We start from the raw sequence: 16837 nt of genomic DNA on the forward strand, positions 1-16837 counted from the left end.
AGAATTCCGTTCAGTATCACGGCCTGAAAAACACTCAGAAGTACATTTCACATTTCTAGACACTGATACGGTTTTCTGGTTGTAGAATATCAGGATGAAATTGGCATTTGGAGTCTATTCTTTTCTAACATTGTGCATATATATGATAGTCTATAGGAGAGGAAATAACAGGCTGGCTTTCGCTAGCAGTAATCCACTTGTATAATAAGGGCTATCAGAATAGAAACATTATAAATATAAAGAATGGGGGCTGTTTGAGAAAAATTGCTGTAGAAGAATTGGAAGGACCTGGTGATTTCTAGAATGTTAAAGCAAAAAGATAGCAAAGGAGTTGAAGGTATCATTGGGAAAATGGCTATGATGGAAATTATTGAACAAATATTAAATGTAGCACTTGATGAGGTGATAGGGAGACCACAAAGAGAAAAACATATAACTTAGATTATTTCAGTAGGTGTTTCTTGAGTATCTATTATGTGCACAGCATTGTCCTAAAGGGTACCAAGCCATGGTTCCCAAATTTGGCTTTGTATTATATTCAGCTGGGAGATTTAAAAAAATAAAGTGCCTGGACTTCACATTAGCTCTACTGAATGTAAATATCTGGAGGTGGGATTGCAAATCTTCAATGTGTAAGGCTCCCCAAGTGATTCTGATGCATTCAGTTAATGGACCAGTTATTTGGGAATCACTGTTCCAGAGACCACAAAAATGAGTGAGGCTGTGCTTTTTGAAAGGACTATATAAACTGGTATGTTGAGTAATAATACTCTAGCAAGTTTCCTTACTCTGCCTTATACTCATGGCTTCTAAGTTTTACTCAGATGTTTCTCTTCTCTGAAATGCCTTTTCCTCATCTCTGGCATGAAAATATTATCCATCCTTCAAGATCCATTCAAGTGTGAGAATTGGGACCACATTCCTTATCACCACCCTTCCAACCCCACATCCATTGCACAACCCAGTGTCGTAGAACCCATCCTTACAATGTCTGCTTCACCCCTCATCTCCTTCCATCCTTGTCTCCCCATCCTTCACTCACCTGAACCACTGAATGGCCTTTTAACTCATCCCTCACATCCCTTCTGTTCTCCTAAAGCCAATGTATTCTTTATGGTTCTATTAATCTTAAACAGTTCAATTATAACTGTTTTTCATATTGCAGATAAAGTTTACAATTTCCCCATTACCTACACAATTAGGGATAAAAACGCTCCAGTCGAGCATTCAAAACTTCTGTATCAATTAAAATTTCTTTTATCATAAGCAACAGAACCAACTCTGACAAACTTCAGCGGAAAAGGTATAGAGTAGTTCAAATAGTTAAAATAGAAGTTTCAAATCATTTGTCTTTTTTATATGATTCTTCTCAAAATTCTCATTCTCATTCTTATTTATTTTATTTTATTTTATTTTTTATAATTTTTTTTAATGTTTATTTATTTTTGAGACAGAGAGAGACAGAGCATGAACGGGGGAGGGTCACAGAGAGAGGGAGACACAGAATCTGAAACGGGCTCCAGGCTCTGAGCTGTCAGCTCAGAGCCCGACGCGGGGCTCGAACCCACAGACTGTGAGATCATGACCTGAGCCGAAGTCGGACGCCCAACTGACCGAGCCACCCAGGCGCCCCTTTTATTTTATTTTTTAAGTAGGCTTCACACCCAGTGTGGAGCCCAATTCAGGACTTGAATTCATGACCCTGAGATCAAGACCGGAGCTGAGATCGAGAGTCAGACACTTAACCAACTGAGCCATCCAGGCACCCCACAAAATTCTCATTCTTAGAGAATGTCTGATTCAATATATTCCCAACTGTTGTTAATAGAAAGAAAGGGGACACTGACTGGAAGACCACTATAATTATGCTCACTGGGTAAAGATAGTTCTTTCAAAGCAAAATTAGGGTCCTGTTACTAAAAGGAAAAATGAATGTTAGGAGCAAAACCAAGAAATATCCACTACTACCAAAATATGGCCCCAATCCAATTGAAGTAAAACTGATATTGATGAAGAAGAATTCTGTGTTTTCCTTTTTGAGGAATCAAAGGTCAAAATGGGGCAAATACTGAGGAAGCTAATACCGGATAGTCTCAGGTTCCCAGGGTTGGAGAGGCTAGTGGTTTGAAGTAAATGTTTAAACAACCTCTGGAATGATTCAAGAAGTAATTGTGAGTCATAAGGGTAAAGATAAACTGTTTTCATTTTTTCTGTCTGTGAGCAACCAATTTCCTTTGAACTATAATGTCCTTTGCTGAACATCCAATAGTATTTTTTGAAAAATATGTCAACCACCATAATACAAGAACAGCCAGAATTTTATTAAGGAGAAAGTCAGTAGGGTAACAGTAACTTCTATATCTTTAGGAGGGTAACAAGTCTTCCACTTGCAAGTTCAAGAAAGGCCTGATGATCTCCCGTAGTTCCCACATTCTGCGGTGCCCAAGCATTGTGGGGAGCAGGCTTTCAAAGATAAACGTAGCATCAAAAAATAGTATGTAACATGAAAGTCCAGTGAAGGTGAGGACATAAAACATGATGAAAATCCTCAGTGCACGTTTCCTACAAGAAAAGAAGACATCTGTGTTAAGAACATTGTGCAGAAAACCACACTGATGTGATTCCTGGTTCCTCCACCCAGGTAGTCCTATAACTGCAAGGAAATAACTGAACTTCTCTTGACCCCAGTTAACATCCGCAAAAGAAGGAGCTTAGAATAAATAAGCACGTAAGTCCATCCTAGGACTAGAGCTGGAATTCTAAGGTTCTATAGCCACGAAACAATGAAACCCTGGATATTATGAGGTTCTCTCCTTCGAAATGGACTTCTCACACACTAGCAGATTATTGAGGTAAAGACCTCACTTGTGAGGTAAATGATGCCGATTTGGAGGGAAATAAAAGAACAGGCAGTTAAATTTTCCTGGTGATATAAAATACAAAGTGACAAATGGAATCCAGCTCTATCACTAGTTTTGTCCTGGCACCTGACTTACCCTTTTTAAAGCAATAGAAGCTTTCTCAAGTCTTTAAGGACTCCTTCTTCTAGGCTGTACCTACGATGTATTTTGTTTGCCTTTAAATCCTTGCGTTATTATTTTTTAATTATACATGCAATACTTGATTAAGGCAGAAGATCTGGCAGATCCAGAAAAACACAAAGAAAGAAAGAAACGTCCCAGATAATCCAGTTACCTGTAGATAATTACCATCAACAATAAATTTCAGAAGAGAAAATCTAAAGCGCAGTTAAAGCCAGCTATGGATCTAGTTTGTGATCCAACTCAGAGGATTCTGTAAACCTGAGCCAAAGTGCTTGGCATTATTGCCACTGGCTGCCTCTTGGTAGTTACACAAATGATTGCTTCTATTTCATACATTTATTAAAGAGCCAATGCTTTTATAATATACTCTAGTCAGAAGAGGCTGCTAAGATGAAGCAAAGATGCCCTTCCCTCAAGAAGCGCTAAGTATAGATTTGTTCTTTCTTATGAAAAGAAAACAACTCACTACAAAAACATAGCTAGTAAATGAACACCATTCTTCCTAAATTCCAAAACCAATAACCTTTGGAAGTACCAAACTGGTACATTTTCAAAGGAACACAATTTAACATTATTTTTTTTTAATGTTTATTTTTGAGAGAGAGAGAGAGAGAGTGCACGAGCAAGTGGGGGAAGAGCAGAGGGAGAGGGGGACAGTTTCCCAAGCAGGCTCTGCACTGACAGCAGAGAGCCTGAGGTGGGGCTTGAACTCACAAATCGTGAGATCATGACCTGAGCTGAAGTTGGAGGCTGAACCAATTGAGCCTCCCAGGCACCCCTAACATTATTTTTTTTTTTTTAAGAGAAAAACTGTTTTCCTGAATCACAGATAATTTGGAAAACAGAGAAATGAAAAAGTTATAATCTCATCACCCTAATATAAACAGCTAAGTTTTTTTTTAGGGAGAGAGCATGAGTGGTAGAGGGGGGAGAAAGAGAATCTTAAGCAGGCTCCATGCACAGCATGGAGCTCGATGCGGGGCTCAATCTCACGACCCTGAAGTCATGACCTGAGTCAAAATCAAGAGCTGGATGTTCAACTGACTGAGCCATGTAGGTGCCCCTATAATCAGCTAAGTTTTTTTCTGTTTTTTTCTTTTCTTTTTCTTTCTTTTTCTTTCTTAGTTTTTGTTTGTTTTGTTTTTTATTTGTTTTTCTTTTGGTTTAGAGTGTGTTCTTCCAGTTTTTTCTTTCCTTAAGTGAACACTCCAGGTGGGGTTAGGTTCAAATTTATTTCTTGACACTACTGAATGGTTTGATTTTTATTTGCAAGTCAATGTAACAAAATATTTTTCAGATTTTCCACCAGTAAACAACTAAAAGAACATGTGTAATGTTTGTTTTTTAAAAGTTCAGACACTTTTCTGAACTAATCATAGCTACTAATTCAAAATCATTTTTTTTTCGTATCATCGGTACGGAACCAAATATTAGTGTCATTAAATATTTTATTCACTTTGAATTTATGTTCTTTAAAGAATAAAAACATTCCTTTGACTTTTTAATACTGTTTATTTATTCATTTATATATATTTTTCAAGACTTGCCATGCATAAAACCTTTATTCTTTTAAAAAATGCTCGTATTGTTAGTGGAAGGTCTATAAGAGAACTGAGGATACCAGGAAGAGGTCCCCCCGAGCCTAAAAATAGCAAAATTGATAATAAACCTTCTCAAAAATATGATGTATAAATATGCTTCAATGGAACCAGTATGTTTCCAGTTCATAGACAAGAAATTGGTCAAAGTCTTAAGCAATCTTAACTAGAATGTAATGACGTGATGAAAGATGGGCAACTCAACTGAACTGTAATCTGCCCATTTAATGCAAGCAAGTGATGATAAAAAGACATTTACTTATTTGTTTGTTTTTTTGAGATATAATTTGCATGCCATAAAATTTACCCTTGAAAGTGTATACTTCAGTGGCTTTTAGTTTATTCACAGGGTTGTACAACCATCACCACTATCTAATTCCAGGAAATTTTCATCACCCCAAAAAGAATGTACCCATGAACAGCCACTCCCTATTTTCCACTCCTTTAAAGCCTGGCAACTATTCATTTACTTCCTGCCTACATGGATTTTCCTATGTTGAACATTTCGCAGGAATGAAATCATATAATATGTGGCCTTTTGTCTCTGACTTCTTTCACTTAGCATAATGTTTTCAAGGGTCATCAATGTTGTAGCATGTGTTAGTACTTTGTTCCTTTTTTGTATATGAACAATACTCCATTGTATGGATATGCCAAATTTTGTTTACCTACTCATCAGTTAATGGATTATTTGTATTGTTTCTACTTTTTAGCTATTATGAATAATGTTGCTGTGAACATTTGTGTACAGGTTTTTGTGTGGACATACAGTTCTTCTGGGTGCATACCTAGGAGTGGGTCAGATGATAGCTCTATATTTAATATTTTCAGAAACAGCCGAATTGTTTTCCAAAGTGACTGCACCATTTTACGATCCCATTAGCAATGTCTGAGGGTTCTAATTTCTCCACATCCTCTCCAATGCTGTTCTTTTAATTATAGTTATCTTAGAGATGTAAAGTGGTATCACGTGATTTTGATTTGCCTTTCTCTAATAACCGATGGTGTTGAATATCTTCTCTCGTGCTTTTTGGCCATTTGTGTATCTTATTTGAAGAAATGTCTATTCAAGTCCTTTGCTCATTTAAAATATTGGCTTGTTTCTCTTTTTGTTGTTGAGTTATAAGAGTTCTTTATATATTCTGGATACTAAATCCTTAATTTCCAAGGTTCTGAAAAAGTTGATTCTATTTTTTTTTTTCAACCTCTGTCATTGATTTTATGGAGGAGGAAATTTTCTGGGGTCTTTACTCCACTATTTTCATTGACATCACTCCTCACTTACTTAGTAGTTTAATATCTGTTAAGCCTGGTGGAGATGTTTTATATTCCATGTCTCAAAATGACTAAAATCTCTAACTTCAGCTCATGAATTACTAGGAGGAGACAGATTTAAAATAATGTAATTGCGTGGGACACCTGGGTGGCACAGTCGGTTGAGCGTCTGACTCTTGATTTGGCTCAGGTCATGATCTCAAAGTTCGCGAGATTGAGCCCTGCATCGGGCTCTACACTGACAGCATGGAACCTGTTTGGGATTCTCTCTCCCCCTCTCTCTCTGCCCCTCTCCCACTTATGCTCTCTCGCTCTCTCTCAAAACAAAAAAATAAGCATTTAAAAATAATAAAGTAAGTAAAAAAAATAATAATAATAATAAAGTAATGTAATTGCAATGATATACTGTGGGTTCTGTGTCAGGATTATGTGCAAGGTACAGTGTATGCGCAAGACAGGTTGCTGAACATCTACTTGGATTGGTAGTTGGGGATAAAGAATCAGACAAGTTTTCTTACAGGAGGGTACTGCTCCAGGTATATTTGATGTTGTGGCATCTTCAGAAAGGGATCCAAAGAGTCAGATTTGCTAGTATGTATATCTTTAATACCATACAAGGGAGAAGCCTCTTGTGTGATGAACAAAGGTTTTCAAGTCTGCCTGGCAGGTATGTTCCTTTGGTGGGGGAGGCTGCATCATACCTTGAAGACAACGTCCTAAGATGTATGTATACATATTTACCTAAACAATAATAAAGAAATATATACTTGTATTTTTAGATCTAATGCAATAGATCTATATCTAAAAATGATACAAAAAACTCCAATAAACACTACAACTCCAATAAACAAATAGACAAGTAGAACAAGAATAGATAATTTATAAATGAAGATAAAACAAATTTTTAGTCAACCCTTGCAACAACTCATCATACTATGGTTCATACATTTGGGGGCCTTTGTCCAGCCCCAAAGTCTCCTTTCTCTGACTTACCACATTGTAATGCCAGAAGGAGCGTTCTCCCCTAAAGGGGGGGATGGAGCCTGAGGATGCAGAGGTTCTCTTTCTTCCACTCCCATTTCTTCAGGGCTCTGAGAGTCTGTTTTCCCTTCTTGCCTTTGGTACATCCCCAGCTTTGTATTTAGCAGAGTCATGTCTTTGTAAAAGTTCTGGAAAAAAATAGCAATCAACTCTCATTTAAAACAATGATCTTAGAGGTCTGCTAGTCTTATTGTAGATGCAGCATGCTTTTCCTCCAGAATACCTCAGGAGCCCACACTGCCAATCCCATATGAGTCACGTGAGGAAATCGTTGGCAGGTGCACACCCACCTAATGGAAAGAGACTTACACATTCACAAAATAAGGTAGCAGCACCACAGTAGAAAATTAAACGAAACCCACATGCTAATCTTTAACTACTGGATTATTCATGTAGGAAGATAATTATTCTTGTATTGAATTCATCTGTTCAATTTGTTCATCTATGCAAAACATATTAAGTGACTCCTACTAGGCACCATTCTAGGATTCTGTGGTTAACAAAATAGATAAGGAATATGCATTCTATTACATGTGCATTTTTAAACCAAATGGATAACGAATTGCATGCATGTTAATAGGGGCTGGGAGACAAGCAATAAACAACAAAACATAATATCTAATATATATATATACACACACACACACACATACATTAGATTAGACATTATAGACTCTGATACATGCTAAAAAGAAAATAAATAAGGTGATGAGACAGAGTAGCCAAGGTTTGTTGGTGGGACATCTACTCTAGAGGTGGGACGATTAGGCATCTCTGAACAAGTGACAGGTTGACTCAGTCATTCATTGCTTCTTTTACGCATTCCTGTTTATCTCAAGATCTTGTGGGAGAGGTTCAGATATGGAAGCATTTTTCTGGCTAGGGGAGTTTAGGGGAGGTCTGGAGGAGGAGATGACATTTGAGCTGAGCCTTGAAAAATGCATAATTTGTCGACCTGGAGGATAAGCTCCAAATGGAGGAGATGTAGAAGCAGCACAGGGCTGTGAGGTCTGGGGAGTACACCAGACCTGTGAGGTGTCCCATTGGCCCAAAGAAGAAGCCCAGGAAAGGGAGGAAAAAGTGATCAGGAAAGAGAAAGAGTATGTGGCACAATCTCAACTTCTAGAGAAAGAATCATCCCTATAGTTAGATTTTATCATTATTTGAACTTGCATAACTGTGAAATCTTACCTTTATTCTTGCAATGAGTTTCTCCTTTAATGCATGAGCTTCATTACAAGCATCTTCCTGAAAAGACATGCACAATTCTGGGTGAAATGGAAATTAGATTTTTCTGGTTTATACCATAAGACGTCACTCATTTTGACACCACTTAGTCGTAAAGCGGCTTCTTTGAAACTTGCTTTTACTCAATAAAATCCTTCCTCTTACAGCAAATTCATAGTATAATCATGATAAATTGCAGGAGGAATAACCAAAAGATTAGCATAGTTATTTTTAATATTTTAGAAGTATAAATTTATACAATAGCAGCTTATTATAAATCTTTTTCTCTATTCATTATTCTTTCTTTGTGCCTTAAAATACTTCCGAGGCACTAATTAGAGAAACGTAGTATGTTTCAGAGAAAAAAAAGAAAATTGCATTTCCTTTAAATATCTTAAAATTTATAATATATGAGTACATGTTCTCACTATATTAATTTGCATATTTGGACTTTATAGTTTAGCAAAAGAGCTGTCCACAAATAATGTCTGATTCTTCTTTTCATCCTGTCTCCTACAGGTCGTTAGAGACAACATATGGTTTTGGTTGGTTCCTATCAGTAAGTTCAAGAGACAGGCTGAAAGCAAACCTTCTAAGACATGAATCCCAATCATACATATGTCAGGAGTAAATAACTCTTCAACGGGTTTTTAATTAATCATTCTATAATAGACTTGCAGGAGATTTTGAAAGGCAGAGCTATAGTAGGAAGAACAGTGTTCTGGGATTCAAGGAAGATGGGTGCTAGAGGTGCCATTTCCAGAAATTTTGCTTAAGTACTTGCACAAGCAAGCAAAGATACAGATTTTCTGAGGCAAAGTTTATAATAGCCAACATTTATTATAAGGCCCCAAATATCCAATAAAATAAATTTTATAAATCCCAAAATCAAATTGCACATTATATAGACAGTGAAAAGGTAAAAATGACATCTAGTGGCATAGAAAGTTGCTGAAGAAAAATGGTAAGTGAAAAACAGCCAAGTTGCAAAACTATATATAATATAATCTGATTATAATTGCAACAACATGTAGATACAGGTATACAAAAATTTGGAAGAACATAAATATGCTAAAATGTTCACTGTGTTTATCTTTGAGGGAGTGGGATTATTTTTCATTTTTTAAAAATGTTTATTTACTTTTGGGAGAGAGAGAGAGAGAGCAGAGGAGGGGCAGAGAGAGAAAGAAGGAGATACAGAATCTGAAACGGGCTCCAGGCTCTGAGCTGTCAGCACAGAGCCCGATGTGGGGCTCACGAGCTGTGAGATCATGACCTGAGCCGAAGTCGGACACTTAACTGACTGAGCCACCTAGGCTCCCCTATTTTTCATTTTTTATATGAAATAGTTCTAAATTTTAATTATTAAAATAAGCATGCCCTACTTTTGTTAGAAAAAATACGTATACTTTTTTTTTTTTTTTTAATGGGAGAGCAAGAACAAGACTGGTCTTTTCATCTGGGAATGTGGGCAGATCACGTCATGTTTTTGAGTTATGCTGTTCTCTTCTGAACAGGAGAGTAAAGGCTACAAGACAGTTCCATGCTAGGTCTAAAATGCTGAGTCTATCTTTCATCGAAATTTGGATTCCATTCACCAAAATTCTCTAAATCTGAGATTGTCTTTGAAGAACTGTTTTTCTTCCTTAATTGTAATGCCATTTTATCATTACCTGGACACATTTGTTATCCATTTCTTCTAATTGCTTCTTAATTTCCATGATCTTCTCCTTTAAAACAAAAGGGCATAAATCAAAAGTTGTAATGAATGATATGTGGAACTGAAACAAAATGAAGACGATTTTTGGAAGAAAGCTCATTCATGGTCAAAAATTTTGAGACTTAAGAACAACTGTTTTTTCAGTACTTTTCTGAGTTCTGATCTCCAAAATCAACATTAAGTCAAATCAACAAGATTGAGTTGGCCACATCCTACGTAAGTGGCCCTTGGGCTAGGCATTGTGTTGATTACATACATGGAATGAGTATTTACCTTCAAACAGCTTCTCGAGAATGTATAGTCTATACCCTTTTTTTTTTTTTACCGAGCTCATTCATTACCAACCCCTGAATTGTATGACTTAATTATTTAGAAAGGAGCTGTGATACTACAATCGCGTTTTACTTGGTATCCTGGTTTATTTATATAATGAATATCTTTTGCACAGTACTTATCTGAGATAATTGTATCAAAGAGAAAAGATAGGAGTCAATCTCCGAATGAAAGTTTAGATGTTGACCTGGAGATTTCAGAAAGCTTCGTGGATTTAGGGGTTAAATATCAGGCAACACCCAAAGGCTACCCCAAAGTCCTTTCTTCACCGTAAAGGTCTTTAAATTTGTTTCTACTGTGTGTGTGTGTGTGTGTGTGTGTGTGTGTGTGTGTGTGTGAGTTTTAAGTGTGTTTTAAGTGATTTTACCAATCTTTCCCTCCTGCCTTCATGCCTTTCTGAGCCATTCCATTTCTTCATGAGATATAAATGAGCCAATACATGTGATATTATTTTAACTTTATTAACGCATTTCTCCTTTAATTTGTCCACACTTTGCTTGACTGCTCTTTCTATATTTCTAACAATCTTCACTTTCTCTTCACCAGAGTAAACCTATAGCCATTCCTACTGATTTTGCTTCTGTGGCAATTATATTTAAAGTTTCTTATTCATTACACAGCCTTTCCCATCACTGTTTAGACTTATTGAGGACAGACTTTGTGCCCATTTTTATTTTTATTTATTTTTAATTTTTTTAATGTTTATTCATTTTTGAGACAATGTGAGAGACAGAGTGCAAGAGGTGGAGGGGCAGACAGAGGGAGACACAGAATCTGAAGTAGGCTCCAGGCTCTGAGCTGTCAGCACAGAGCCTGATGCGGGGCTCGAACCCACGAACTGCCAAATCATGACCTGAGCCGAAGTTGGACACTTAACCGACTGAGCCACTCAGGCACCCCCATTTTTATTTTTATTTATTTATTTTAAAGTTATTTTTTTAAGTTTATTTATTTATTTTTGAGAGAAAGAAAGTGCAAGTGGGGAAGAGGCAGAGAGAGAGGGAGAGAATCCCAAGCAGGCTCCACACCACCAGCACAGAACTTGATGCTCAAGTTGGGGCTCAAACCCATGAACTGTGAGATCATGACCCAAGCCCAAGTCTGTCACTTAATGACTGAGCCCTTCAGGCAACCCCCTGGAATCCATTTTTAAAAGCCACGTGCATTGGGGTGTAATTTACATGCAGCAAAACTCACTTTTTAAAAGTGTACAGGGATGCCTGGGTTAGTCAGTTAAGCGACCTATCGACTCTCAGTTTTGGCTTAGGACATGATCTCACCATTCGTGGGTTCGAGCCCCACATGAGACTCTATGTTAACAGCATGGGGACTGCTTGGATTTTCTCTCTCTCTCCCTTTCTCTCTGCTCCCACCCTGCTTGTGCTCTCTCTCTCTCAAAATAAATAAATACACTTTAAAATAAAAAAATAAAAGTGTATAGTTCATGGGGGCACCTGAGTCGCTCAGTCAGTTAAGCATATGACTCTTGATTTCCACTCAGGTCATGATCTCATGGTTTGTGAGATCAAGCCCCACATCAGGCTCCACACTAATAGTGTGGAGTCTGCTTGGGATTCTCTCTCCCTCACTCTCTGCCCCTCCTCTACTCATGCTTACTGTCTCTTGCGTTCTCTTTCTGTCTCTCTCAAAATAAATAAATAAAATAAAAAATTAAAAATACATATGTAAAATAAAATGAAAATAAAAGTCTACAGTTATATGAATTTTGACACAATCATCAGCACAAGATACAGAATATTTCCATCACACCTCAAATTTCCTTGTGCCCCTTTATCAATTCCCTTCTCCCTTTCCCCACCCAACCTCAGCAACCACAAGTCTCTTTTCTGTTCCTATAGTTTTGCCTTTTTCAGAATGTGATGCAGGTGGAACCATGAACTATGTAGTCCTCTGGATCTGGCTTCTTTCACTCAGCAGAATGCATTTGAGATTCATTCATGTTGTTGAATGAGTAAGAACTCCACCCTTTTTATTGCTGAGTAGTAGTCTATCATAACACATGTGCCACAGTTTATCCACATACCAGTTGGTGGTTAGTGGAGGTGATTACAGTTTTTAAGTCATGCCTGTTTTTTTTTTTTTTAAGTGCGTACAAAGCTGTGCATCTCCTGTGTAGAAAATCTCCCTATCTATTTGTCATGCCTTCCCTTTTCATATTATTCCAAGCCTCTGTTGGTTTGTTTTCAAATCTCCCTTTCATTTATTTTTGTTCTCTTCTATCTTTCTCATCATTCTTTTAATATCTACCCCACCCTATCCCTACCTCCTGCTGAAATTCACATCCCTGTAACACAGCTGACTTTGGAGCAAATTTCCCAAGGCAGAATATTTCTTGGCCCTTGTCCCCTTCCCTTTTTTCATAGTTTGCGATTTCCAAAGCCCAAGGATAGTGGAAAAAAACCTTAACTTTTCAACTAGCTCAAAATGAGATTGCTACTTCAAAGTAGTGGACTAAATCATGGTTAAAAGTAGTTTTTTCCCCTGGCATTAATCTATGCTATCTATAGATGGATTTTAATATGTGAAGGATCTAAATAAACATTACTTTCCTACAATAAGAGAGATATTTCATCTTTATTTTCTCCAAAATCCACTTAATGTAAGCTTTTGGGCTTAAGCTAAAGCAGAGGCTGGCGATTTCAATAAAAGGAAGTAGCTAGACACAGATTTTTTTCCTTTCTTAGAGAATTTTTTTCAAAGGCACGAAGTTTAGAAATACTATCGGCCAGGGCTCTGAGGTCTAATTCTTATCCAAAGTTGGTTACTACCTTTCCAACATTCTATGACTCTTTAAAAAGGGGAAATTAAACCTTTCTCAGAAAAGAGTCTCTAAGAAATGCAAGGCAGGAAAACAATAGAAAAGCTGGAGATCATGAAAACCAACACAAGAACTCTTCATAAAAGCATCAGAGGTGAACACGAATATATCTCTTTCATTTTAAGGATGCAGTTACTCACAAATACTTAATTCCTGGGTGTCTTCTCTAAACTGTGCTGGGATGCAAAGATTAAGGAAGAGAAGTCTTCCCTTAAGGCACTCATCATGTCTTCACATGGCATCCAGATATAAGCCTATCTAACTGAATTTCCAGAGAGTATTAAAAAGTCTAGCCTTTTTTGGGGGCACCTGGGTAGCTCAGTCAGTTGAGCATCCAACTTCCGCTCAGGTCATGATCTCGAGTTTGTGGGTTCAAGCCCTGCGTTCAGCTCTGTGCTGACGGCTCAGAGCCTAGAGCCTGCTTTGGATTCTGTGTGTCCTTCTGTCTCTCTCTCTGCCCTTTCCCTGCTCGTGTTGTCTCTCAAAAAAATAAAATAAAATAACTTAAAAAATAAGTCTAGCCTTTTTGTGTCTTCAGAGGATAAAACTGGCGGTACCCACATGAACTGACCACCAGAGAGCCTTGCTCCTTGTGACAAAAGACAGGTTTTAATTCTTCTTACGACCTGTTAAACAATAGGAGGGGTGGGAAGAGGTGACAGAGTCCCCAGAGTCTCCCAGATCGTCTCTTCCAAGCCTCCCACTTACCTCAATGTTTGCCCCCTTATCAGGGTCAAAGTCCTTTTGTGACTCCAGCTTTTCAATGTGGCCCTCCAGGGACACCACCTCATTTAATAAGCTGCAGACAGACCAAGAGATGGACTAAGTCACATGGGCTAAGAAAAATCACCCAAGAGACAATCTTTTTTGATCTTTCAAGAATGAAATCCTCTTCTTACCTCAGAGGACTCTTGGGTCGTGGCTGTGTTGGAATGAATGTCACAAATGCAATGCAAGAAAGTAAAAAACACGAAATAATCAAGAGAGCAGTACAGAAATGTAAGGCCTAATTGGATACAGGAGCAGAAAATTTAAATGATTAAAATGGAAGCTTACCTAATCTCTAGAAAAAACAAACACAAAAAAATCCTTGGGAGGTAGGACTAGGCAAAGATTTCTTCCACTTGACATCTATAAAAGGGAACACTGATAAACTGGGCCTCATCAAAATTTAAAGCTTTTGTTTGGCCAAAGACTCTGTAAGTGGATTTGCTTGTCACATACCCTAGATCTTACATGTAGAAAATATGAAAACTTCTCAACACTCAGCTTTAAAGAAGCAAACTATCCAATGAAGAAATGAACAAAACACATGCGCAGACATTTCCCTAGGGAGATACACAGATGGCAAATAAACACATGAAAGGATGCGCAGCACCTTTAGCCGTGAGAGAAATTCAAATCAAGGCTACAATGACATAGTACTACAAACTTATCAGAATGGCTAAGATGTAATATAGTGATAATGCCAAATGCTAGTGAGCTTCTGGAGAAATTGGGTCACCCGTACATTGGTGGCGGGAATGTAAAATGGACAGTCATTCCAGAAAATAGCTTGGCGGTGCCTGTCAAAACTGAAAACAGACTTACCATATGACCCAGCAATTTCATTCTTGGGCAATTATCCCAGAAAAATAAACTTACTTTCACACAGGAAGTTGTACATGGATGTCCAAAGTAGCTTTATTCATAATAGCCCAAAACTAGGAATTACACACTTGTCCTCTGATGGGTGAATGGTTAACCAAACTCTCTCTCTCTCTGTCTCTGTCTCTGTCTCTGTTTCTCTCTCTCTCCATACCATGGAATACTACTGAGCAACAAAAGGAGAGGAACTATTCATACAGGCAGCAACTTGGATGATCCTCAAAAAAATTATGCTGAGTGAAAAAAATTTATAATGCATGATTTGATGTATATAACGTTGATGAAATAGCATAATTATAGACATGTAGAAATGATCTGTCATAGCTGGGTATTAGCGGTGGGTGGGAAGGAATCGCTGTGGCTATAAAGGAGTCTTGTGCAATGGTACAGCTGAGAATCTTGATGTGGTGGTGGCTATGGAAGGCTGCCCATATGATAAAATTGCACAGAACTATACACACACTCACACACACAAATGAGAATACATATAACTGGTGAAATCTGTATAGGCTCTGTTTATAGTCCCAAGGTCAGTTTCTTGGTTTTGATGGTATACTAAAGTTGGACAAAATGTTACCATTTGGAAAGGCTGAGGGGAAATGAAATGGGCAAATTCCTTGAAAGATACAACCTACCGCTAATATATACTGGAGAGCTCAGTAGCCGGAGGAGTCCTGTATATCATTAAATAAATTAAATTTGTAGTTAAAAATCTTACTGTAATGAAATACCCAGGCAATATGGCTTCACTGGTAAATTCAATCAAACATGTAAGGAAGAAATTGTGCCAGTTCTACACAAATTCATCCAGAAAATATCCCAGTTTTTTCTGGGATGTTTCTTTCATTACAAGAAAGAAAAACCGAGGCCAATATCTCTCATTAATATGCATTCAAAAGTTCTATTTTAGTAAACAGAATCCAACAACATATAAAAAGAATAATATATTATGACCAGGTGGGGTTTATTCTGGCAATTCAAGGCTGGCTCAGCATTCAAACATCATTCATTATAATTTGCCATATCGGGAGACTATAAACAAAAAAAAAAACAAATAACATGATCATTCATAGACGCGGCAAAAGCTATTGGAAAAATTTAGTACCGTTCCTGATTTTAAAAACATCTCAGTAAACTAAGAATAGAAAACACCTTCCCAATCTCAAAAACAAAACAAAGCAAAACAAAACCATCAAGACAGCTAACATCACACCTCATGCTTTTTCTGTGGGATAGAGAACAAGGTAAGTATGTCCAGTGTCTCCTGTCATTCCTCCTATTCAACATCATACTAGAAGTTCTAGCCAATACAATAAAGTAGCAAAAGGAAGTAAAAGGTATGCAGATTGGAAAGGAAGATATAAAGCTCTATTTGCGGATGACATGATTATCTATGTGGAAAATCCCAAATAATCTACAAAACTACTGGAGTTAACAAATGAGTTTAGCAAGGTCACAAGACACAAGACCAATATACAAAAACCAATTGTATTTCTATATCTTCACAATTAATAATTAGAAATTGAAAAATTTCAAGTAACTTATAATGGACCAAAAGCATGAAATACTTAGGCCTAAATCTAACAAAATATGATCTCTGTACCCTGAACACTATACAACACTGATGGAAAGAATACCTTTGACTCCAAAGCCCAATCTCTTTATACCAGTGACTAGATAAATAACAATTAGTCTCATCACTTCTGTTCCAGCTTAAAACTTTCCAGTTAAATTCAGATATACGTTAACAACTATACTTTTTAATATATTTTTTTTCACGTTATGCTAGTTGGATCCCGTTGGACAACACTGGCTAAAGCTGGTTATTGGGGACTTGAAGACCTCCCTTTGGTGACTATTAACACAGCTCCAAAACAAGAGCTTATGAAGGAAGTTCTTTCCTTGAGAGAAGAGAGAGCAAAGATGCAGATAACTGTGATTTAGGCTTTGAGATTTTTGTGGCATTGACCTCTAAACATAAGACTTGGCACTTCCTATTCTGAAGACTTTGTAAAAGATCTTACTACCTTAAAGCCAGAGTTTCTGAAGCTATGAAAATTTTCACTATTTTCTGGCCAAACCCAACACCCTAAGATTACCTCTTCACTGTGAG

General features: G+C 37.3%; 1 protein-coding gene across 3 annotated transcripts in view; it reads right to left on the minus strand.

Annotated features, from left to right (window-relative positions):
- Positions 1-2363: 2363 nt before the first annotated feature.
- SMCO2 (single-pass membrane protein with coiled-coil domains 2) overlaps positions 2364-16837 on the minus strand; it is a 33697-nt gene continuing 19223 nt past the window's right edge. For all 3 annotated transcript variants that reach the window (XM_053895309.1, XM_019452305.2, XM_019452304.2), the window contains 5 exons: positions 13786-13876; positions 9859-9915; positions 8150-8206; positions 6911-7086; positions 2364-2562 (listed from right to left, as the gene is read on the minus strand). In XM_053895309.1, coding sequence (XP_053751284.1) covers positions 2364-2562; positions 6911-7086; positions 8150-8206; positions 9859-9915; positions 13786-13876 — 580 coding nt within the window. The remainder of the gene's footprint in view (positions 2563-6910; positions 7087-8149; positions 8207-9858; positions 9916-13785; positions 13877-16837) is intronic.

Source organism: Panthera pardus, unplaced genomic scaffold (genome assembly GCF_024362965.1).
Source record: "Panthera pardus isolate Hobbes unplaced genomic scaffold, ASM2436296v1 HiC_scaffold_6, whole genome shotgun sequence".
Taxonomy (NCBI): domain Eukaryota; kingdom Metazoa; phylum Chordata; class Mammalia; order Carnivora; family Felidae; genus Panthera; species Panthera pardus.